The sequence below is a fragment of the Channa argus genome, chromosome 13, assembly GCF_033026475.1.
Source record: "Channa argus isolate prfri chromosome 13, Channa argus male v1.0, whole genome shotgun sequence".
Taxonomy (NCBI): domain Eukaryota; kingdom Metazoa; phylum Chordata; class Actinopteri; order Anabantiformes; family Channidae; genus Channa; species Channa argus.
The window spans coordinates 18,548,520-18,572,339 of NC_090209.1; the positions used below are offsets into that span (position 1 = coordinate 18,548,520).

The 23,820-nt window shown below is 37.4% G+C and overlaps 1 protein-coding gene across 2 annotated transcripts in view; it reads right to left on the reverse strand.

Moving 5' to 3' along the window:
- The window catches only part of celsr3 (cadherin, EGF LAG seven-pass G-type receptor 3), a 95,548-nt gene that overhangs the window by 56,882 nt on the left and 14,846 nt on the right, over positions 1-23,820 (reverse strand). For both annotated transcript variants that reach the window (XM_067525842.1, XM_067525841.1), the window contains exons 2-3: positions 15,450-15,793; positions 14,053-14,341 (exon numbers count right to left, since the gene is read on the reverse strand). In XM_067525842.1, the coding sequence (XP_067381943.1) occupies positions 14,053-14,341; positions 15,450-15,793 (633 nt within the window). The remainder of the gene's footprint in view (positions 1-14,052; positions 14,342-15,449; positions 15,794-23,820) is intronic.

The following is a 23,820-nucleotide window of genomic DNA, read 5'->3' on the forward strand; positions in this document are numbered from 1 at the left end:
CCTCTCTCACTACATCCATAAGTCTCCTCTTTGGTCTTCCTCTAGACCTCCTGCCTGGCAGCTCCAACCTCAGCATCCTTCTACCAATATATTCACAGTCTCTCCTCTGAACATGTCCAAACCACCTCAATCTGGCCTCCCTAACCTTCATTCCTCTGTTTTCCAGAGCAGACCTCCACCTCTCTAGACTTTCCTGTACCTGCTCCCTGCTCTCACTACAGATCATAATGTCATCTGCAAACATCACAGTCCACAGAGGTTCCTGGCAAACCTCATCTGTCAGCCTGTCCTTCACCAGAGTAAACAAGAAGGGGCTCAGAGCTGATCCTTGAAGCAGACCCGCCTCCACCTTGAACTCCTCTGTTACACCTACAGCAAACCTCACCACGGTCTTACAGCTCTCATACATGTCCTGCACCACTCTAACATTCTTCTCTGCCACTCCAGACGTCCTCATACAATACCACAGCTTTTTTTTCTTACTACCATTTTTTCTAAATCTACCAAGACACAATGCAACTCACTATGACCTTCTCTGTACTTCTCCATCAGCATCCTCCAAGCAAATACTGCATCTGTTGTCTCTTTCTAGACATGAAACCTTATTGCTGCTCACAAATGCTCACCTCTGCCATTAACCTAGCTTCCACTACTCCTTCCCAAAACTTCATCAGCTTTATTCTTCTGTAGTTGCCACAGCTCTGCACACCCCCCTTGTTCTTAAACATCAGCACCCCCCAATCTATAAAGCAAAAATAAATTTTCCTGTCAAAAGCTGTGAAGTGCTGCACGTTTTCTTACCTATCAAGACGTGAACTGCATTCACCAGATGCTTTGGATGTAAATTAGTCTTTGATTAGACAATGGAAGCAGCAGGGTGCTGATTCCTGAGGAGCAGGAGTTAAAGCAACTGTTACTAACTTTCATCACCCCTCACAGGGCTAAACATAAAGTTGGAATTGACAGCATGAAGCCACAGTGTACAGTATTTTGATGTATATGTAAGCAGGAAAAAAATGGAAAAAGTGTTTTTCCAGCAGACTGCAATTTTGTTGCTTCAGAAATGTGTGGAAGACAAAAACAACCACCCAAACAAATCTAAAGACGAAAATAAATAGATTTGGCTGCCAGTCAAACAAGCGCCAGTCTGAAGTATCTCCAGAGGCAGGAACACCCACACAACACACACACACACACACACACACACACACACACACACACATAAAAAGGTATGTAGGTGTATTTGTTTTTGGTTTTTACCTTTCCGTGAGCGTATTCAGACACACACGTTGTCTGATATTTAGCAGCTGCACACAAAAACACCCACGCCCAGTGCCCGCCTTATAAACACAGTAGACGGGGCTTGAAACTAGCCCTGAGACAAATGGCTCCTTAAGGACCCACTTTAGAACCTGCTGATGGCTTCAGTTACACACACAAACTCACATATACACATTTATTTTTCTGAAGCTGTTAGGACAGCCATTTATCTGAGACATTCTCTAGCCTATTATCTAAATGCCTGAGCCCAAGCCTTACTTTAACCATAAGCTAAACCTAATTCTAACCTTAACCTTAAAACCAAGTTTTAAATCTAAAAACAGCTATTTGAGGTTGTCAGGACAGTCCATAGTTATGGTTTTGAATAAAATTAAACCACACAATAGAAAGACACACATATATACACACACACACAATAGATAAACCAAAATGAATGCACATTAATAACGAATGCGATACAGTTCCCCCCCTTTCAATCTGTAAAAAACAAACTCTCCCTCACACACAGCTACACAATCTAACACACACAGATCATTGTTCTTTCCCTCAAGGCTGTCGGGTTTTATCATGTACTGTAGTTGTCTCTGTTGGCCTTTTTGTGCTGCTTTTAGATGCCAAAGTGCCCACTGGCAGGGTCGTCACATCTTAACAACCATGTACACACACATACACACACACATATGCAGAGAGCCACACACAGATATTGTACTGCAGTTGTATAAGGCCTTCACTCCTTCACTTCAAATATTATTTAGTCAGACATGGACACATTCAGACATTCTCCAAATCCAAATCACAACCACACACACACACACACACACCTAAGGGCAAGTCATAACGACACACATAAATGCATACACACACTTAGGGAAAAGCCGTAAATGTTTTGATAAAGTCCTGATGCTGACACAAACTGAACCTACAGAATTTACAGTGTAAACTCGAAAAGCATTTAGACCTAGTACCCCCCCATCATTTATTCTTTCCTTAATCTCCATAATCTATTCTCTAATCTCACCTATATGAGGCAAATTTAAAGATATTAAACTATTTTATTAGTGTCTTGCTTGCTATCAAAACATGTTCTTGCAAGAACTGAAATCTTATCTTGTGACCATTTTTTGTGTTTGCTGTTTCAAGGTCTTTGCGTCTACTTCATGCAATCCAGCACAATTAACCTAGGATTGCATCAAGTGAGATACTTATGTGGTGGACAATAATTATCATGAAGAATCATAATAACTTATGGACAGAGTAGGCTCGGAGGGAAGTTGTCTTAAAGTGACAGGTGCTAAAATGTAAAAATATAAACTCAAAAATATGCATAATACAACCACTTTAAACCCATCCATCTTTCACAAACCCCCTAGGACTTAAATCGGCTCATTTTCTTCGACTTGTCATCCATCCATTACTCACTTCTTTACTCACTCGCTTTTTTTGGTCAATCTTACTCTTCACCTCTTTACTCCTTACTTACCCTCCCTCATCATGCCAATGGGCAGCTGACATCTGCCAGTTTTGGCTGACAAACTTACTCCCCCCACACCACCAAATCACCCCGAGGACACACACACATAGACACGCACGCACACACACACATACACAGACACACAAAGAGCAAGATACTCAGTCACACACCCAGCTCAGCCAACAATAGCCCAAGGACATTTATATTATCACATCTGTCTGTCCTTGTTTAGCTTGCTCTCATCCTCACTCCCCTCTCACATTAAACATATACTTCTGTGTAAGTGCACACAACAGGGAACCAATTAAATAATGAAACACACACGCACACAAACACACACACACACTTAACACTGCACAATTTCCCTGCCTTTGTCTGCTGCACCCATTCATCCATGCAGACCTTCTCATTAATATTAAAATAAATAAATAGACATTAATACTCATGAATTATGCTTGTGGTATGACCTAAACACACACACACACACACACACACTCACACACACATTTCAAATAGACATTCTTATTCATTAAGCATTTGAGCACAGGATGACAGACTGGCAGGAAATAAATTGATGGAAGACATACACACATCTCGGCATGCACATACAAAGATAAAAATTGCTAAACACACACACACACAAACACATACACACTAATTAGGGGAGGCAAAGTAGACATATTCTCAGACTGATTCAACGCTAGTCTTTTTATTCTTTTCCCCTGCCCAGACAGTGTGAAAGTGTCCACTTCGCTGTGGCACTTTCAGTGATCAGCGGTGACAGGAAACACACACATATACACACAACACACAAACAGAGTTGGACAAAGAGTCACTTGTAGTGTGTACATCCTCATTCTGTTAAATAGTCAGGCTAAGACACATGGATGAAATGGTCAGATTTGCTAGAAAAATGGCTGTAGTAAGATAGTACTTTAAAATTCTCCACACACAAACACCTCATGTACACACAGATGGTTTTTAATGAGCACACCAGAATGGAAACACAGACACACAGACACACAAATAAATGCCTAACCCCACCTAATGCCAACATGTAGTCAAACAAAGACAACCCTGCACACATGCTCATTATGCACACATCCCACTGGTGGATAGTAAGTTTTCTTGTTATTGTACTGGTCTTGTACTTCACTGTTTAGTGTGTAAAATGTCGTAAAAGTCTAAAACAGTCAAAAATCACAGGCTCCCAAAGCTCAAGGTGTTGCTTAATAGATTTGTATGAGCAAGTGACAACAGCTGTTCAATTTACAGATGTAAAAAAGAAAGCATATATTGTAATTTAGTTTTATATGAAACTCAAAAAATAACAAGCTGCCATTGTGCTTTGATATTTGTTACAGAGCACCGACCCACACAAACTTAAAAACAACCTCTTAAGTCTGAAAAGTAATTTCCTTTATTATCTAAAGCAGCTTGTTTCGCTTTTTCCTCCACTCCTCCAGCCTTCTTGTTTAGCTCCTTGTTTCCTCTTCTGATACCCCTCATCTTAAATCACCATCTATATATAAAACACAGCACACTTTGCTTTTGCTTTCTCACTCCTTTCTTCATCTCTTTCCATTTTATGTTCTCTTCTTTTCCCCTTCTTGCTTTAATGCATTCACACCACCCCTTCATTCATGCAGATGTTTTATTCATCAAAGCCAGTATTTTTCAACCACCCCCGGCATCTTAGTTTGCCCCGCCCGCCCTTCCTCCTCTATCCATCTCCCCCCTCCCCCCAACACATGGTACATCCCTAGAGGCTACTACACTCCCAGTTGCTTCCCTCTTCTCCTTCCTCTTGTGTTGCCTATCTAAGTCTCGCTCTCTTTCTTTGGTGTTCTCTTTTTTTTCCTTGTACACCCCCACAAGAAGTTTGTGCCTTCAGGGGTTCTACTGATTTTACGTTCTGGGAAAAACTTGAGTAATGAGTCAGAAATATGATTTAGTGAAGTAATAATCTTTATCTCCACGTAAAAATGTTCTATCATCCATTAATCAAGCTTTTTTTATCTGCATTACCTTTAACTTATATATCAACTTTCATTAAAGTTCTTACTTCCCTCACACACATTCTCTCGTCTTCTTTTCTTTTAATCTCTCTACTCTAATTTGCCTTCCCACACAAGTCTCTACCTCAAAGCCTCTTTACCCCTTTTCAATATTGGTCCATTTTTCCATTTTGCTACCTCCTTCCAGTTTCTCGGTCTGCTCCTTTTCAGTCCTCCTTTCCACTTTAATCCACCCTTCTCCTTCACATTCCTTTTTTTCCTGTTGTTAAATGCTTTTTATTAAAAACTGGGCCCTGGATAATAATAACCATTACCCCATATTACTTTCTGAGTCTTTTTTTGCTTTCTCTCATCTCAAAGTTTTTTCTTATTCATTCCTTTCTTCTCACTTGCTCTATCCCATTTTCTAGTGAAATCTAAATGTTTGCTTTTAATTGTAAGATGCTGTGAGGTTGGGATATTTCCTGCATTTACTAAAACTTGTTAAACGTTGTTTAATGAATATTGCCTGGGCCAATGAGACAAACGTTTGCAAAGCTGAAAGTGCCTGATGGCCCAAGAAATGTCATAAACCGGTTGTTTTATGCACATTTATACTGTAAACTGTAAACTCCAGAATCAATAAAGGTTATATACGCTTTGTTGAGGTGGAAAGCTGTATGGATAAAAACAAACATATTTGGTAAAAGCAACATTTGGAGTGAAGAGTGATAAGCAGACTGTTATGTTCCTTAAGGAATAAATGAAATAAACATAATTTAATGTTTTCTACATTGCTTCTCATCTTTCTGGTTGAGGCTTTTACTTTTGTTAGCTTGTAGCATCTTCTTCTTTACTATCACATGAATGGAGAGTTAGCGAAACAACTCTCCATTAAGAGCTCTCCAGCAAAATTTGCATTAACAGGTATGGATGGACATGTGCAAATTTCTCAAAATATGTTCAAAACCTGTGCTACATGTGGATGAAAACCTGCCTATCATGTTCTGTAGTCTTGTAATGTGCAGAAAAACATTCCTGTTGTACTTTCATCTGTGTTTCTATCCATGCTGCTGATCTCACAGTGAATCTCAGAATGAACACAGGCATATCATTGTTGATGCAGGTAAGTATACTTTCTTACTGAAAAAAGTAATCCTTCTATAAAATCTATGGTTAAACAAACCCATCAGCAGTCTCATATTTTTTATCATCCATAAACTCTGTGCTCTCAGTGCAGACGGATTTTTCTTGATAAACCCTCCTTAAAAGCTGATGTCAGAGAAAGTCAAACTTGTAACTTTTTTTATATATCTAGTTTATAATTCAATATTTATGCACTAGGTGATCTTAGCTGTTAAATATTGTTATGACAGAAGCTGCTTTTGCTAAATCCTGCTCACCTAGTTAGTGTTAAAAAACTGGGGTTTAGAAATTATATTAAAAAATGGAACTGACAGGATTGCACTGGCGCTTACAAGGATGCACCTTCAACGTCATTCTAATATTGTGAACGTTTAAAGTACTGCCACAGAACTGACATTTAATTCATCACGTTACTGCATATCTCCCATAAACACCACAGGGATGCCTGAGGTACTTGTACCTTTTTTCCCCTCACTTTCCCTCCCTCGGTTCTCTCCAACTTATCTCCCCAAAAACTAATTGCGTTTCCTCTCTTTTTCTTTTTCACACTGTTGAATGTTTTCACCACTCAACTCAGCAAATCATCTCCCCTGCAGTGCAATTTTTTTTCATAAATGTGCACATTTCCAAATCAATCCTTTTATTCAGATGTGTCTTTTACCTCAGTTTTCAATCCTCCTACCTGCATCAATTCCAAACCTCATCCTAAAAACAAAGCAGTCTCATTGCTCCAGCTGATTGCACCACTTACCTCGTCTTTCCATTCTCAACAAAGTATTTATTCTTCTCCTGAACACACAAATGCGGATTTATTTATTCTATGACTTCGAAAAATAATGTTACTCAGACTTGATCCTATAGCATATCTCTCCCTCTCCTTCCCTCCCCGACTTTCACCCCTTTAGCTTGGCTTTATGTTCTCTACTAAACTCAGACCTCCATGCTCTCATCCTGTAACCGTCAGTATACTCTCATCTCGCACTTAATATCTCTCTTGCATGATATTTCTTCAGAAAACACACCATGCATTTTATCACATAAGTGCTCGTGTCTTTTTTGTTTTCTCATATTCTAATTTTTTATTCTCTCAGCAGAGCTTCAAAACAGCAGTTTTATTGGTTTCATGTAGAAGTTGTAAGTTGCTAAGGACATAATTAGGCCAGATTAGCCTAATAATTAGCTCTGCCATTAGACATATGTTTTGTGAGCTGAACATTTTCCCTGCTTTATCACTGACTCCTGGGTGTATGCAGTCTAAGTACCAGTGGGAGACAAATCCACAAATTTGCTAATTGTCGGGCTAGATTTCGTTTCAGTCATAAAATTTTAATTCGTGTACTTTATAGTTAAGTCTCAGCTCCCTTGTGGAGCCATAGTAGCTTTAACATTCCAAGATGGACTCTGCTTTTTATCTTTTCAGACGGAGAAACTCTGTGTGGATTTTTATTGTATGTTCTTGGTCATCAAATGTACAAAACATTAGAGATGTTTACGTTTCTTAAAAGGCAACATTTAAACATTACACTGGTGAGGTGGAACCTTTCAAATTGTTGAATTCCATTATTTAATCTATTGTAAAACACTACAGAAAGATAATTAATGATACAGAGATGGATCAAATATTTGGATATGTCGCTGATATTTCTTATTAGCTATTTTGAAGAAACCAATCACACACATGACTGAAATCCAACACACTCTTCATACTGTCATATCTCAGTGTACTCAGTTGTTTTATTTACATTTTCTCAGATCTTGGCTATTCATCCCTTCATTTTATTCATGCCACCTTCTTACCTTCTAACTTGTCTTGGTCAACATAATCAAGTGGTTTCTTATTCTTTGTATTCATCACCCACCTCAGTCTTTCATTTGATGCCCCCAAATATTTCACTCCTGACTTGATCCTTTATTTCCCTTTCTCCACTCCATATCTTTCTTTTCTTAACCAAACTAATTTTTTCTCAGAGCCCATGCTTCAATCTGTCCTCTGCCTTCTAAATTTCTTCCGTCTCTCCATCACAGTAGCACACCACTCTTCCAATGGCTTATTTCTAAATTTCAAATCCTCTTCAAAAGAAAACTTGCTTATGCACTTGTATTACTATTCAAAGGTCTCACATATTGTTATCTACATCCAGCTATTTTGCTCTGTATATGTGATCTGTTTCCTCTCCTGTCTATTGGATTATATTTCTCAATGTAACATGCATATCTGTTTTATCATGCCCAAAACTAATCTCACTGCTGCCTACCGCATTTCTTCTCTTCCTTGTTCCTCTATTTCTCTGCTTCCCTTGGTGTAAAATACAGATCAATTCAGCACAACCAGGAGATTTAATTTCTACCCATCCTCTCTTCTTACTTCATATTATTTTATCTTCTCACAAACTGATTTAGTATACATCCATACTTCTCTCTCATCTTTTTACACATCCCAGCTCTCTGAGGCATATCCTCTATTATATCTTACTATAATCTGCATAATGTGTCTTTTTCCTGTTTTTTCTTTTCAGTTTGTGAAAAAAAAGAAATAACTTCTGTCTAGCTTTACCTCAAGCTTCAGAGTTTACTATCCGCTGGAAATTGTGCTTTATACCACTGTGGTCTTTTTCTTGTTTTTTGGTTTAATAACAGTTGCCTATTGCCATCAATGCTGCCGTCTTAGCATATTTTTCAGAGAAGATAGGACTAGAGCAAAAAAGTTCAAAATTCTTATCAGCAAAAGACTGTAGAGCATCATCTGTGTTTAGCTTTGTACAAGTGGGTGGTGCAGTTCAACTTGACTCCTACATTTTATTAACTCTCTACTTGATGTATAGACTCAGATCAAAGTTCAGATTAAGAGTTTAAGTCTACTAATAAGAACAGGCTCAACTAGAGAAAAGAAGTATCTGCTCTCGTAATACACTGGGTTAAAATACAATGACAGCTTCTAATAAAATTTTACTTGAGGAGAAATAAGTCATGATATGAGAAATTAGCAAATTTCAGATCTTTTGAAAAGGGTGCCAAAGAATTACAACATGGACTATGGAACAGAAATAGCAGTGCTTCAAAATGTAAAAATGCAAATAGTTTGAGAACTTTTCTATTTTTTTCCTTTACAGCTTAGTTTGCTACAGCAAAAGACAATTAACTAATCACATGGATTTAATATTGTGGTAAAACCTTTAATAGTCACACAACATCCTGACATGTCACTGAATGAAAAGTATGTGTAAATAATACAATTAATAATAATTGTACTACATTCAGCTGCTTCAGTTCTGGCTCTGTTATAAAACAGACTTGAATACAGCAGAGGCTTAATGGTATTAGTAACACTTCTTTTTCCCTTCTATCACAGGCTCATATGTTTGCTCGGAAAAGACATATACAGAGATTAAAGTAGCACTGATCAATCTGACAGATTTAATTCAATTCACAGATTTGAGAACTGCAGAAATCCTGTAACACAACATGAGTAAACTAAAAAGCTTTTCACATTTGGATTAAGCAAAATTTTTACTTTAACCCCTAAGTGTAATACACTGTGATTAATTTGGATTAAAGCTAAATCTTGGGCTAACGCCGAGTATTTAGTACACAGCTAAATAGCACATGGACCCAGCTGATGTAGTATTTCTCGTTATTTTCTCTGCACTATAAATGTGGGTTTGGCACTATGAATGTAGTGTTAACTTTTTTTACACAGCAGGATTTACTGTCTCGGGAGGCAGTTGTAACCCACTATATCAAGTGTTGAACCTTACTGATCCCAGGGTTAAACGTGAGGTGTGGAGGAGGGTTATCCTGAGGTTACTGCTATTGTTAAAGCTATTGAGGTGAAGATTCTCAGTCACTCTTACAAAGAATTGAACCATTTGGAACTGTTTGGGCTCTGATGAAATAATTGAATCAGCAACATATTTAAGCAATTTTCTTAGAATAGATTTAAACACTTGATTTCAAACTTTAAGTTATAATGTTTTGTTTTACTATATTGTTTTCTGGATTTGACATTTCCTTTTACTATTTAGGGGTTTAATTTGCAGCTTTCCATAGTGACCTTTGTAACTCTGCCTTGAAAGTCTTTTCATCGTTTACACCATTAAAGTTACAGGCTAGATTGTCCTATGTTAAAATGTCACTCTTATTTATATGTAGAACTGCCACGGGCTATTATGACGGCTGTACCTCAGTTTGTAAGGCAGTGGTCCACGGACCACAGGATCAGTGGCTCAATCCCCAGTCCCAGCTCTTTATCGAAGTGTCCCTGAGCAAGACACTGAACCCCAAGTTTCTCCCTGTGGCTCAAGCGTGCAACTTGCATGGCAGCCACCGCCATTGGTGTGTGTGAAAGGGTGAATAAGAAGCCACATTTGTGAAGCGCTATGTAAGCAGCCATTTTTACGAATTTATGGTTTTAAGCCACAGGATTTATTTCTCTAGGGGAGGTGTGATGATTTTAATATTACCTGTTGTGGTCAGTGATTTTAATCCAGTCTAGAGCACGTATGTGGGTCAGTACTCACCGCTTCCCCAGTGATAAATGCGACTTGTTTGTTCAAAAAATGGATTAAGTCAAAAAAATATTTTGGCTAATCTGATAGATGAAAATTTGCAACAGTAACACTACAACAGCTAAGCCTATCTGGGAAGAAATGTGATTAAGGAAAAGAATTAAAGCCATGAGAAGATCAGGAGCCCATTAAAATTCATTAAATACTTACATTAAAGCATCCTTTTCTGTAATATTTAAGATGATTTACAGATGTGTATGTGAGATAACCATCAGAGATAATAATATATTTAACAACTGTAAGTCACTGTGAAAGTAGTGTGTTAGGGTGTGACTGAGGTATAACTCCAAGAAGGAGAAGAAATTTGATTTTACCTTGAAATTCACCTAAACCTAATGTTTTGCCTCCTCTTGAACATCGCTCTGGTAAAGGCATTTGTTTTTTTGGTTATGTTGTTTTACTTTGTTCTGGTAAATGTTACCATCTTTTACGTACATACGCTGTAAGGTTGTGAAGTTTAAAATCCCATCTGAAACAGTGAGGTAAATTACTAGGAACAAAAACATATAGTTTAGCCTCCATTGTGTATGTTGCTCAAACTACATAATTGCTTTGTATGTTTCAAAAGAGCATCCAAATACTTGTTTACAAATTTAATTTGACTCAGATTTGATGAAAGGTACCATTTTTATATATTTCTCCTGAAAACAATAGTTTTGTACTCTCAGTCAAAAGCCATGGCTTAGCCCCTCAATATGAGAGCAATCCATAAAGTTATAGTGAAAAACAATTTAAAGCCACAAAGAGCATATGAGGGGATGGATGAAGGCAGTGTGGAAACATGAAAAAAAAAAGAATGAACAAGGGAGCAAACTTGGTTGGGAGATGTCTAGAGATTTCTGTGTTGCAGAATCAATTCGTCCCTGTTTATTCCTCCTCCTCTTCCTCCCACTAGCCCTAGGCATTGACAAGACACAGCAACACCCAACGCCTACGCAGGAAAAACACAACGCCAACTACGCGAAACCTAACTGATTTCCCTCACCTCTCATCCTCCATCCCTCTCTGTCATTTGCTCCTGGATGTCTCTAACCCCATTTTCCCCCTGCAGCTCTCCTTCCATGTTATTCATCCATCTCCCTAATCTCTCATATAGCTGTCATACCTGTCTCTTTTCCATCGTTTGCTTTATTTCTCACGCTCCACTGTTTTCTCCCCCCCCCCCCCACTTCCTGTCTCACCTTTCAATCTTTCTCCTATCTTTACTCACTCACTTACTCTCATGTTCCATGCTGTATACTATTGTCAGTTGTTTTCTCTCTTACCTCCTTTGTGTCTTTAACTTTAAGGGCTCTATACACCCTGTGAGTATCCCATCTTGCAGGTTTGTTGCATGCGAGGCCATGCAAGACAGATACAATAAATAATGTCACAATCTCCGTCAAAAAGTATGATGTCTATATTAAGGTATATCCAAATTAGCAACACGAATACACAGAATAAATACAAGCTGATACACAGCACCTATCATCCAAACTCTAGCCACTGGAACCAATGTTTTACTTTAAATTTTAATCTACTGTCTTGCAATAATGACCAAATATTTTAACACAACTTTAAATTATTCACTAGTATTGTCTTAAATTCAACAAAGTTGAATTTATTCTCTATTCAACAAATAGAGAATTCTGCATAGTATTTTCTTCTTGTTGTGATTTTATTTCCACTTTAGATTCTCTTTCTCTCTACTTACTTAATACACTCCAGTTCGCACACTTTCCTGAATAAGTCCTTCTCCCTTTCATTCTCCTCCCATTATACTCTATTTTTTGTTTTTCTCCATCCCACTCTTCCTCTGTCTATTTCTACCTCAATTTCTCCATTGCTCTTTTTCTCTACCCTCTCTTTATCTCTCCCTCTGTCTGTCTCAGTGGGAGTTTGGAAAATACTCTGTCTGCCTCATGAAGGAAAAGTGCTGGTTCAGTTCCCTTGCTCTCCTTTGATTCAAAATAAAAGGATACGTGAAATATCCTCCAGACACGCACATACACACTGACTTTCATAGGATCTATCCTCTGCTACATCAACTCAATGGCTTTAAAAACGTGAAACATTGCAGCAGACTGAAGAGGTAGGAGAGAGAGGGAAACAATCTGAAATGAGCCTAGTGTATTGGGAAAGCAAAAGGGTGTGTGTGTGTGTGTGTGTGAGTGAGTGTGTGTAAGCAAGAAAGAGAGAGAGAGAGACAGAGAGAGAGAGAGAACAAATTAGAATGATGGGGTTTATGGTGGCAGTCATGTGTGTGCGTGTGTCTATAAAAGTCTAAATAACAGGTAGACAGCTGAGGAGGTGGAAGCTCTCCCACGAGAGTGTGTGTGTGTTTTCATGTTGTTCAGCTCCACATGACAAAAGAGTGAAAACGGCACTGATCAAAAAGGAAGTCAATATGGGACATGAACAAAGAAGCACAGTCAGTTTCAGTTTACCAGGGTAAATGTAACGACTACACTAAGACAAAACAAACACAGAAATACACAGAAAGACATTACACTCTCACCCATTCACTAGATTAGTAGCACAGAGGTGAATCACATAATCACTAATATGCTTAAAAATTATGAAATGGTCAAATAAGATAATTGCCTCTGCCCTTTACATGTCAATGGATCTATTATTCAAACATCTATGTTTCCAAAGATTTAAAATACTATTTGTGTAAAACGTGCAAAAATGTAAGTTTTCCATTAAATTGTGACATTGAATACATAGAGAGTCTAAATCTCTTTCTCAGGTTCGCAAGATGCAATAAAGTCATAGAAGGAGCAGCTACTGCAGATGTGATATTGACATGTATGAAAACAGTGTTCTGTCCCCAGCTTGGAAGTTGCTCAGGGAGAAAGTACTAAAGCAATAAAAAAGTTAATAAAGAAAAAACCTTGGAACAGAGTAGATGGCAGCGTTGTGAGTCTTTTGGGACGTCAGTATAATTCAAGAGCAATGTTGAAACTAGTAGCACACTACAACTACATACTGCATAGTGTAATGTAAATACAGTCAATTTTTTAAAATATTTTAGCAATGCACTTAATAAAAATTTTACAAAACTGCTGAATATACATGAGGAATTTGTAAAATAAAAAACACTAATTTCCATTTATTCACATTTTAAAGACAATAAACTCTTCTATCTACTTCTAGTTAAAAAGACAGAGCGAGACATATTGCTTGGTTTAGTCTCATTCAGCTTCAGGTAGACTTGACATTTACTTTGCACAGGAGCTATAACAGTCTACAACCCTCCAAGTGTTCAAACAAAGACCAAAATATCTGTTTAAAAGTATAATTGTCATGATCTGACATCCTAACTTTTAATTTTAAATTGTTCCTATTCATTTGAGGGTATTTACATGCTTGAAATACTTTCAAAAATAGTTCACATTGGGTTTTAAAAAGCCAGCTTCACCTAAAAATTGGGTTTATATTCCAATAAAATACTATGATTACTATAATACCATGAAAACACACACAATAAATCCCAGACCATAAGTCTGTCCACAGTTAACCATTAATCTGGACATCTTTTCACCTTTACCACAGCACCACAAATGCACACATACTCTTTCACTACAGCGCACACTCCCCTCCTACTCACCGCTATAGTCTTCACGACAGATACAGGTGTAGCCTCCCTCTCTGCGGGCGCACACCCCTCCATTTAGGCAAGGGTTGGAGTAACACAAGTTGATCTCTGTCTCACAGTAATCACCCGTAAAACCCACTGGACAACGGCAGCGTAGTCCTGCAATGGGATGGATGGGCCGGAACAAGATGGAGGCCGAGGATATGAAGGGGGCAGAGCTGTTGAAACGTAGCACTGAGATACACTTCATGTAGTTCTGACAAGGCTCACGCAGACACACGTTGTCATCAAATGGGAGAACCTGAAGTGATGGAAGAGGAAAGAACGTTGTCATTGTGAAGACTGGTTTTAGCATATTTCCTCATGGAGGACTTTTTTCATAATTCCTTTTGAAATGTGCAACAGGCTATTTTTCAAATCAGAAACTTTGACTTTGAGTTTGTGCAATGAATGCTAGTAGTATGAAATACCAATACCAATACCAATAAAAATATGCTGTGTTACAGGTACAATACCCTTAATACAAATGCGACTAAAAGTGACTTTCACTTTGTATTATTAGGACGAATATTAGTAAGTATTAGTAATCTGCAGAATAGTTATCCCTCTTAACAACAAACTGTTTAAAATTAGATTTTTAGGTTGGCAAAACAAATCATCAACAAGGAAGAAATAATTTCCTGGTGATAACTGTTGAGACTAAGACAGTTGCTTTTTATACAAGTAGGTTGTTAAATCTCTAACAATCCATTTTATTTTATTTTATAAGCTAAGTTAAGTTAAGTTTACAATGTTACAACAGTACAACTCGTACAGTGAAAATTAGCAGGTTTTTGTGTTTGTGGAATACCTGACAAAAAAGGTTTTAGATGTAAATAAGATTTTGTTATAATAATATCTTGTAAACATTTTTGTTTACAGAATAGTTGGTTCTGACTTTTCAAACCACTTGGTCAGATACAGAATATTTACAAGATTGTGTCTTGTTAAAGGACATATATTCAATTTGCATGTTTTATGTGTGATAATGACTGTTGAGAGATTATTATATATACTTAAACTATGTACTGTATCTCTTGGCCATTTTTGTATTGGTCAATTACATCATAACATAGAAATCAAAGCAGGAAAACAAGGTTCAAAAGGTCCTTTAAAAAGTCTGACAAGTTGTATAACCAGAAGACAACTTGATGTCGAGAAGACAATAGAATAGAAAATTCCATTTCATTATTAAAACTCTTTCTAGAATCTGACACAAAACCAGATGACCTAATCCAAATTATGTTTGTAATGAAGTTAAATCTTTCTTTGAATCTGTAAAATAAGTAGATATTTTAAAACCAACACTACGGTTTGAAAAACTTTATTTATACCTTCTGCATGCATGTACAGTGTTATTGTGGACTAACCTCCATCTGTGTCAAAGAGGTGAGCCTCAGCCTGTTCAGGTAGAGCTGTTCCTCCAGGGCCTCAGATGGGAAGAAGTGCCCGCCAGGCAATGCAGCAGAGAAACTGATATTCAGGATCCCTCCCGGTGCGGCATCCATGTCCGGCTGAATGTTGAAGACAAAGATGTCTTCAACGGGCACTGAAAGCACTGCCGAAACGCCCTCAACAAAGTTTCCCAGCAATGGTGATAAGAAGTGCTCCTGGGACATGTTCTGGAGACGGACAGTAACACTGCTGCCCAGCATGTCCTCAGTGATGATGAGGATGCGAAGGACACATTGTGCTGAAATGCTGTGGACGCCATCTGAAGAAAAAAACACAGGAAATAAAGGTTTGTTGAATAAAAATATGCTCACTGGAGGTGTGTAGAGCATGGACAATATATTTAGAGGAAGAGGTGAAGGAGCAGGAGTTTAAAAAGATAAAGAGGGTTGGAAGAGGACAAAGTGTGACACATAGGTGAGAACAACTGAAGGAATAAGAAGAGAGAGATAAATGAAAAGGAAAGCACAAGGAAGAAGGTTCAGCAATGAGAGGGATAAACAGAGGAGCAGAGAGAGAGATAAAGAGACAGAGATAAATAAAGGACTGCAAAGATGAAGAAAAAAGCTGAGAATATCCCAACAATGTCATGAGATATGTAACTTAGACCAATATAAATGACACTGTCTGGCTACATGTAAAAAAAATAACAGAAGAAAATGGGTTTAATAAAGAATGCAACATTTTGTAGTAACTGATACCTTTACATGTAATAAATCAGAAGATTGGATCGTGTCAACAGGACTTCCTTCTTCTTAGTTAGAAACGTTTTGCTACTTATCCAAGCAGCTTATTCGCTCTGAATAAAGTAGTGAGAGAACCCAGTTTTAACCGTCCAGAGGAGGCTTTGTATACGTATAATATACATATAATATCTTGTATTTTTTCAGTGAAGTGAAAAAACTACAAGCTATTAAATGTCACTCTGGGGAACAGCAATTATAATATATATAATAGTTGGCTAAGACTTTCATATTAAAACCCCACCAAATTTGTTATTATTATTATTGGGGTGGATCATTACAGTAACTGTCATATTGTTAAGTAGCATTGCCAAACCCAAACCATATACATTACGCCACATACCCTTCTTCTCAAGCTGAGTCGAGTATAAATTATTCATTCAAAAAGCTTAATGGATGCCATTAAATTTCATAGACATTAACAATTCCAAGCTGGAATTTTTTTACCTTCAGTCAAAAAAAAAAAAAAAAAAAATGAGCATGTAAACCTTTCTAACTTCTACCATTAGAGTTTTGTTGTTCTGTCTGTGCATTTAGTCACCACCTGCAGACAGCCAACACTGCTGTTGATGGCAGGCATCAGAAATGGTTGATTACAATATTTGTGCTATAAACATTTTGACTTTCTTAAATCCATACCACTAGAAAAGATGGTGCAATTCTTTAATCGCACTGTATATTCCAGTAAGGAAGTAAAAACTGATCCTCAAAGTCAAAGTCAAAACTGATCCTCTGAAATCTACAGTACATTCATTTGTCAGGAAGTTGGTTTCAAGCCTTGTGCATGTGACTGAAAAAGCTGCAGAGGGAAGATGAGATGGAGAGTTTTAACAGAGGGCTCTCTCAAGTAGAAAACATCATTCTCATCTCGCCCAGCCTCCTCGCATTCAGAGTTGGTTACAAATGCAACACAGCATTGAATATAAAGCTGGGCAATATTGTATATTGTAAAGCAATTCGGGGCAACATACTGGCTAATAAGCTATAAAGAAATACAAATACACAAAACCACACCGGCATGAGGAGGCAATTTTCCGCAGCAGCACCGAGGCATTGTGAAGGTGAAATGGGGTGAAAGATAAGGCCAAGAGAAAGAATACAATACAATACAGTGGTATAGAGAAAGGAAGACTTAGTGGAAGAAGGAAAAAGAATGAAAGGAGCACAGCAGCAATAGTTGGAGGGTGAGTGGGTGAAAGAAACCAAGGGAGCATGTTGACACAGTGAAGAATAGAGAGCCGACTAAGGTTTAAGGAGGTTTATTAAAACCTGGAAAAAGAAAAGGAAATAAGGAAGACAATGAGGGCCAGAGGGACTCAATCAATATCTAAACAATTCATTGATTATTGATATTAGCTTGTTTTCAGTTTGTGCTGAACTAGGAATAATTCAAGAGGTTAATGAATTGACTTATACGATTGAGGTTTTACTTAATATTGAAAGAATAAACTGATGTAATAAAGTGAGCAAAACAAGACAAAAAAACAAAAACAACTGAAGGAGAGAATGTCAGAAAAAGTACCAGACATAGACAGATATATATATATATATATATATATATATATATATATATATATATATATATATATATATATATATATATCAATTAAATGGAGAAAGACAGAGAAAGAGAGAGCAAGAGAGCAAGAGAGATGGAGAAGGAAGAGAGGGAAAGAGAGGTGTGGGGGGATGGGGGTTGGGTCGGGTGGCAGCTGGGTTGATTACTGGATTATGAAGAGCCTCACTCCCTCCCTACTGACCAAACACACACACAAACACACACACACGCAGACACACACAAAATCCAGAGGCTTTTATAATAAAGGACCAGCAAGAGGGAGGAGTGATATTATCAATGAACAGAGGAAGAAAACTCCCAAAGAAGATCAACAGAGAACACTTAAATGCAATCAGATGGATGGAAGGGTGGAAGGATACTGTAGATGGGACTAATATAGATTATAATTTCAATAAGAATACCTTATTATTAAAGTTTAATAATACTGTAATAGGTAAAGAAATAAAATGTCACCTCATTGTCCGGCTCTAAATTGCAGCTTTATTATCATCCCTTGTGATCATAATGCAAAAACACAGCACTAAGTGATGCTGATCTCCCATTGCCAGGATAATCTGTTGTGTCAGACCCAATTTTTCACTCTGACAAATGCACATTAATTATAATTCAGTGAAAAATACACCTCTGAACATCATCACTGACATAACGCATCCCCTAGCTCCTAACGCTATTGTCCACATCCTGTCATGTTAAGGCAACAGGGAAATATGCTTAGTGGCTTTCTGGGCTCATTTGTTTTTACACTGAATGTTTAGCTTGAGCCAATGAGCTTACCTTAGTTTAACATAAAGGCGAGAAGCAGATGGAAACAGCTTGTTATAAAGCTCACTAATTACCATGCTGAATCCCATTTACCAAAAACAAAATGTAAAAACAACATGAGAAATTTTGCGGACACAAGGTCCTTTTAAGAAAATTTGTGCTCTCACTCAAGCATCATCTTGCTGCAACTCTCAAACAGCCCTTTAAGCAAGTGAGGACACTACAAAATCTCTTCTCTTCCCAAAGGTAACTAAATTAATTTCACTGCTTTTGTCGTGTAACAGTGTTTTAGACAACATGTCTGTGGCTTCTACATGACACCCGTTTATTTTAAATGTAGATGCTAATACACAGTCACAATGTGATGAGAAATCTAATTCAGAAGAATATATTACAATAAAATTTTGATGAACTGGAAAGAAAATCAGATTTTTGACACTTTGGCCTTGTTCCGTAGCTTTTTAATTTCATTTTTATTAATACAATGGGCAGATACTGTATGATTCATATGATTTATTTTATTTTACAATCTGATAGACTAACTCCATAATTTTCTAGCTAGAAGTTGGTGTTGTGTTTCTATTTTCTCCATGCAGCCAATTTCACATGATTATTAAAATATATTTGTTGCCTTTTTGTATTTTTTGTTAGTCTTTTGCAAAATGTGTGCTTGACTGTTTTCAATAGAAATCTTTTTCTGCCAAGCATACAGAAAAGACTTCCCTCTGAGTCACAGGTTCGCAGGAATCCCCTTCAGTTTTCCACAGGGGACAACAGAAACACTCAAGTTGAAATATTTAAAAACAAAAATTTGACAACAGGTACAAATGAAAAAGCATTGCCTGTTTGCCTGACAGCTTTGACTTCATTGTGATTATATCAGCCTTCTGAGATATTTTGGCCCCAAGCAGTCATTACATTCTGACAGCAAACCTGGCTCTCATGCTTAAACACACGCAGCAAAATATCTTCATTTGGCTTCTCTCAGTGGCTGCAGTCCAGCTAATTGGACCAACCTGCATAAGAACATTGTTCTTCACTCCTCTCTCCATGGTACAAAGTCATTTTGGAGGCTATAAATAGGAAAGATGTGCAACAATGCAAACTAAATACCCTTTTAACAACCAAACTCTCTCCACTCTATGTCAGACCAGGTCATTGACTAATCCACCTTGAGTGTTACCAATGATACACATGCACTGACTTATTATTCGCATTATACCAATGCACAAAAGTCCTCAACAATAAATCTTCAGAATGGTAAGGCCATTTTCCAAAATCTGTGCAAAAAGCTTTTTTGGTAAAAAACCAACTGGTGACAGCACAATGGCTAATTACAATGTTCTCTGCCAGAATGTAAAGCATTTTCCCAAAGGCTCAACAAGGAAAAGGTGCTAAAAGTTCATTTATGCTATAAGCTGAAGGCAAACATCCTTTAATGCACGTTTAACTTTAAAGCATAAATTTCCTAAGTTTTAAATATTGTCCATTGCCTAAATACACAAGAGAATATCAGCAACCTTAACTTAACCTTCAGTGGATGTGTATATCAGCTTCCCTTCTGTTATTTGACACCATCCATATGGTCCTTTTTCAGCTGGGAAATCATGACTTCCAACAAAACATCAGGCAACATAAAGAAAATTTGTTCACATTATCAAAACACTGCATCCTTCCTATTGTCAACCTTTAAAAAAGGTTACTCTGTTCATATTTTAAATTGTTATCATTATTTTTAAAAAAAGGCTTTGTACAGATATTAAATACCAAGTATGAATTGCTTCCACTCAAGGGAATTTCTTATTTATTTGTACCATAGAGCTAAAAAAAAAAACAGTTAAAAACACATCAGCCAGACACACCACTACATTTACTTAATTTCAAAAGCATTTTTTGACATTTTTAACAAATGTTGCCTGCAATACTATGAGTTGCCATAACCTGTGGCCTGTGGTCTGACGTAAAGCAGTCAACTGCAAATGTATGAGTAAATTAGGGAAATTCAGAACATTTGGGGCAACTTTTATTTATTCAAATATCTCAACCATGTGTTTTTTTACTGAAGAAACACGTCTCCCAGTAGAGGGGTGTGTCTGGCTGATGGTTTTTTTATTAATTTTTGGACAACAGAGATTATTTCTGTAGGGATTGTTAAAACAAAACTGAAGTTGTCCTTTAAAACAAATGAAATGATCATGGAAATAGGGCTCTTTTAAAACAAATAAATACCAGTCAGCATTGGACTAGCACGATGCATGCCCCTTTCTATTTTATATAAAATTACTTAAATTAATTCTTAATTTAAAGGATGGTTAAGTGTGACCACATGTATACAATAACGACACTATACTTACAGGGTTAAATAAGGCTGATTCGAAGCTCTTATTCCTAAAATGCTAACCATGCACAGCATGAAACAGAGAGACTCAAGTTTGTTCAAGTGTTATTCCAGTCACATCAATTCGGCTACTATCCTTAAAAACCACTTCGTTGCTGTTTGGACTCTTGGATGTCGATCATTTTGTCAGACTATATACTTTATCATATCTTTAATACTGTGATGTTTTCGTTTTAGGTAGAAACCGTTCGTTTTGAGAACTACATCCAGAGGCATCAGGTTTATCTTAGTGGAATTAAAAGACCATGAAGGACTTTTGAATTACTTTTGGTGAGAGGTGAGTAAAGGTGATCACAACTTTCCAATAAGCCAGGAAGTCATAACTAATGCATCGCCCTACCTCCCTTGCACTATACTGTAGCGTGCATAGGAACAATAAAACATTAATAACATCCAAACTCAAAACCACACAAATGGAAGGTTATTTTGGCAACTTTAGCACCACGGGAAAACAAAGCATTTTTTAAACAACAGATGCATGCTGAAGATGCATTTGCGATCTCCTTTGGGTTTTGTTCGAATATTTTCCCCTTAGTATGTCCACACTTCAAAGAGAGAGGAGAGCTTGGGACTGGCATGCATAAAGCCTTTAAGAATCAACACACTGATCTGGAATCATCAGCAAGGTCCCATGGATGCCCGAACATCAATATGCTGTGAGAGAGGCTGTCCCCTGATCGGTGCTTCAGCTCTAAGATGCTTTGTGGGTATGCAGTCCCCGGCATTTCAAAGGGCTAAGGGAGTTCAGTGCTATCTCTCGGCACCAGGTAGCCTGACTAATAGCATGCTCAAAGCTTCTTGAATGTCAGAGCATCACGTGCTCGCTTCCTGGAAATTCGGACGGAAATAGTTTGCAAAGTAGCGTACAATAGAAGCCCATAGCTGAAAACAGCCCTAGAAACATTTTTAGAAACTGCGATACAGGAAAGGGAGATGGGTCATAAAGTAAAGCCCTGGCATTTAGCTGTAAGAAAGAAAGCAAGAAAGTCACAGAGGAAAGCAACCAAGGAGATACTGTGCCAATGATTTGTGAAGGACAAGTCAGTAATTTAATCTGTAATCTGTAATCTGTAATTACGTTAAAGAATGCTTTAATGTGAAAAATGAACTGGTTTTAGACTTAAGTAATTTTCATATGTAAATTTTGCAACATATCAGACTATCAATAAAGTTGCTTAGTGTCCTGTTTATAACATGAAGTTCTGTTGGCATCATTTTTATAGAGGTAATTTTTCCAACGGAATTCTCCAAAACACTATTTGGTTTATCAGTGGTGGTTTTAGACTTAAGTAATTTTCATATGTAAATTTTGCAACATATCAGACTATCAATAAAGTTGGTTAGTGTCCTGTTTATAACATGAAGTTCTGTTGGCATCATTTTTATAGAGGTAATTTTTCCAACGGAATTCTCCAAAACACTATTTGGTTTATCAGTTTACCAGTTTTTTCTTTGTTTGTTCTTAAAAAATGACTAATTCCTATAGAAAAATCATAAATTATCAACTGTAGCTTTCTACCATTACCTCCATCATCTCCCAGTCTGTCTCGGCTGTCATGTACTTTATATTTTCCACTGGCATAAAATGAAGAAGCAAATTTCTTGTTTTACTACTGTTAACACATTATACTCTAAAAATTACCATATATTGTAAACAATTATGTATTGAAAATGACTATCTGTTGTGCTGTAGTGAGAGTTTTAAGGCAGTCTATGATTTCAGCTGTAAGCAAAACCAAAAGCTACCAAGAAGAGTCATTGAAATGCACCTTATTTATTCACTTGACTTTGCCCTCAAAGCCTCTAAGAAGGTGCAAAGTTAAAACAAGCTGTTACAGCATTCACATTGCTCCTTTATTCAAATTCTTCCAGCTGTTGCTGTAGCAGGAAACCTTGAATAAACATTAAGTAAGATTTGCATGAATTAATTAAAGTTCATATCTTATCAACATGTATTTGTGTTATTTTGAAATAGGTTTTGAATTGGGATCATAGGGCAAGTATTCACAGTAAATATCCAGTTTTATTGCCATTATTCATTGTGTCTCAGTCTGTGAAGGCCAAGGTTAGTGGCTCACATCACTACGTGGTTCCGTCCTTCGCACATGGAACTGACTCATTCTGTATGCACTACTGGTATTACAAGCAGTCAGGATTATAAGGAAAAAAGCCCGAAAGGGGAGATACATTACAACTAGCATGCAGAAACCAACAACAGTAAAATTGGATTTACACTGAACAAAAGCTGTATCTGCCACTCTGACTCTCTGACAGATACACTAAACTCTTTCATGGTGCCTTCAGCCCATTAGTGCACAGTCCAGATCACATGGGTTTAAATCCCATTTCACACTGTGTTGTCACATCCCTTTGTTTGGCCTTTTCCTGTCTCTCCTCTGTGTGCACCATCCTCGAAAAGCCCTAATAAAATATGTGAGCAGGTGGATTTTATAAAACACTGTGCAAGAAAAAACGTCAGTTTTTTTATGTGTACAAGCTGTGTATGTTAGCCTCGGGTCAGGAAAAGACACATACGCACCTTACACACATCAGCCGCTAAACAAATGCTGCCATTTTTAAACACACATTAATTCTTTGAAGTTGTGAACAAAGCGCACCATCTGATAAATAGTCCACTCAAAATTATGACCCTCCCACAGAGGGTGTGTGAAAGTAAGAGCTACCAAAGTAAGACTTAAATGCAAATATGTGAATAGGTGGACAGCTGAAGAGGAAAGCAGGTCATATATTTATTACACAAATTGTGTACACAACACATCTGCATAGACTCCAGGCACTGGCGTGAC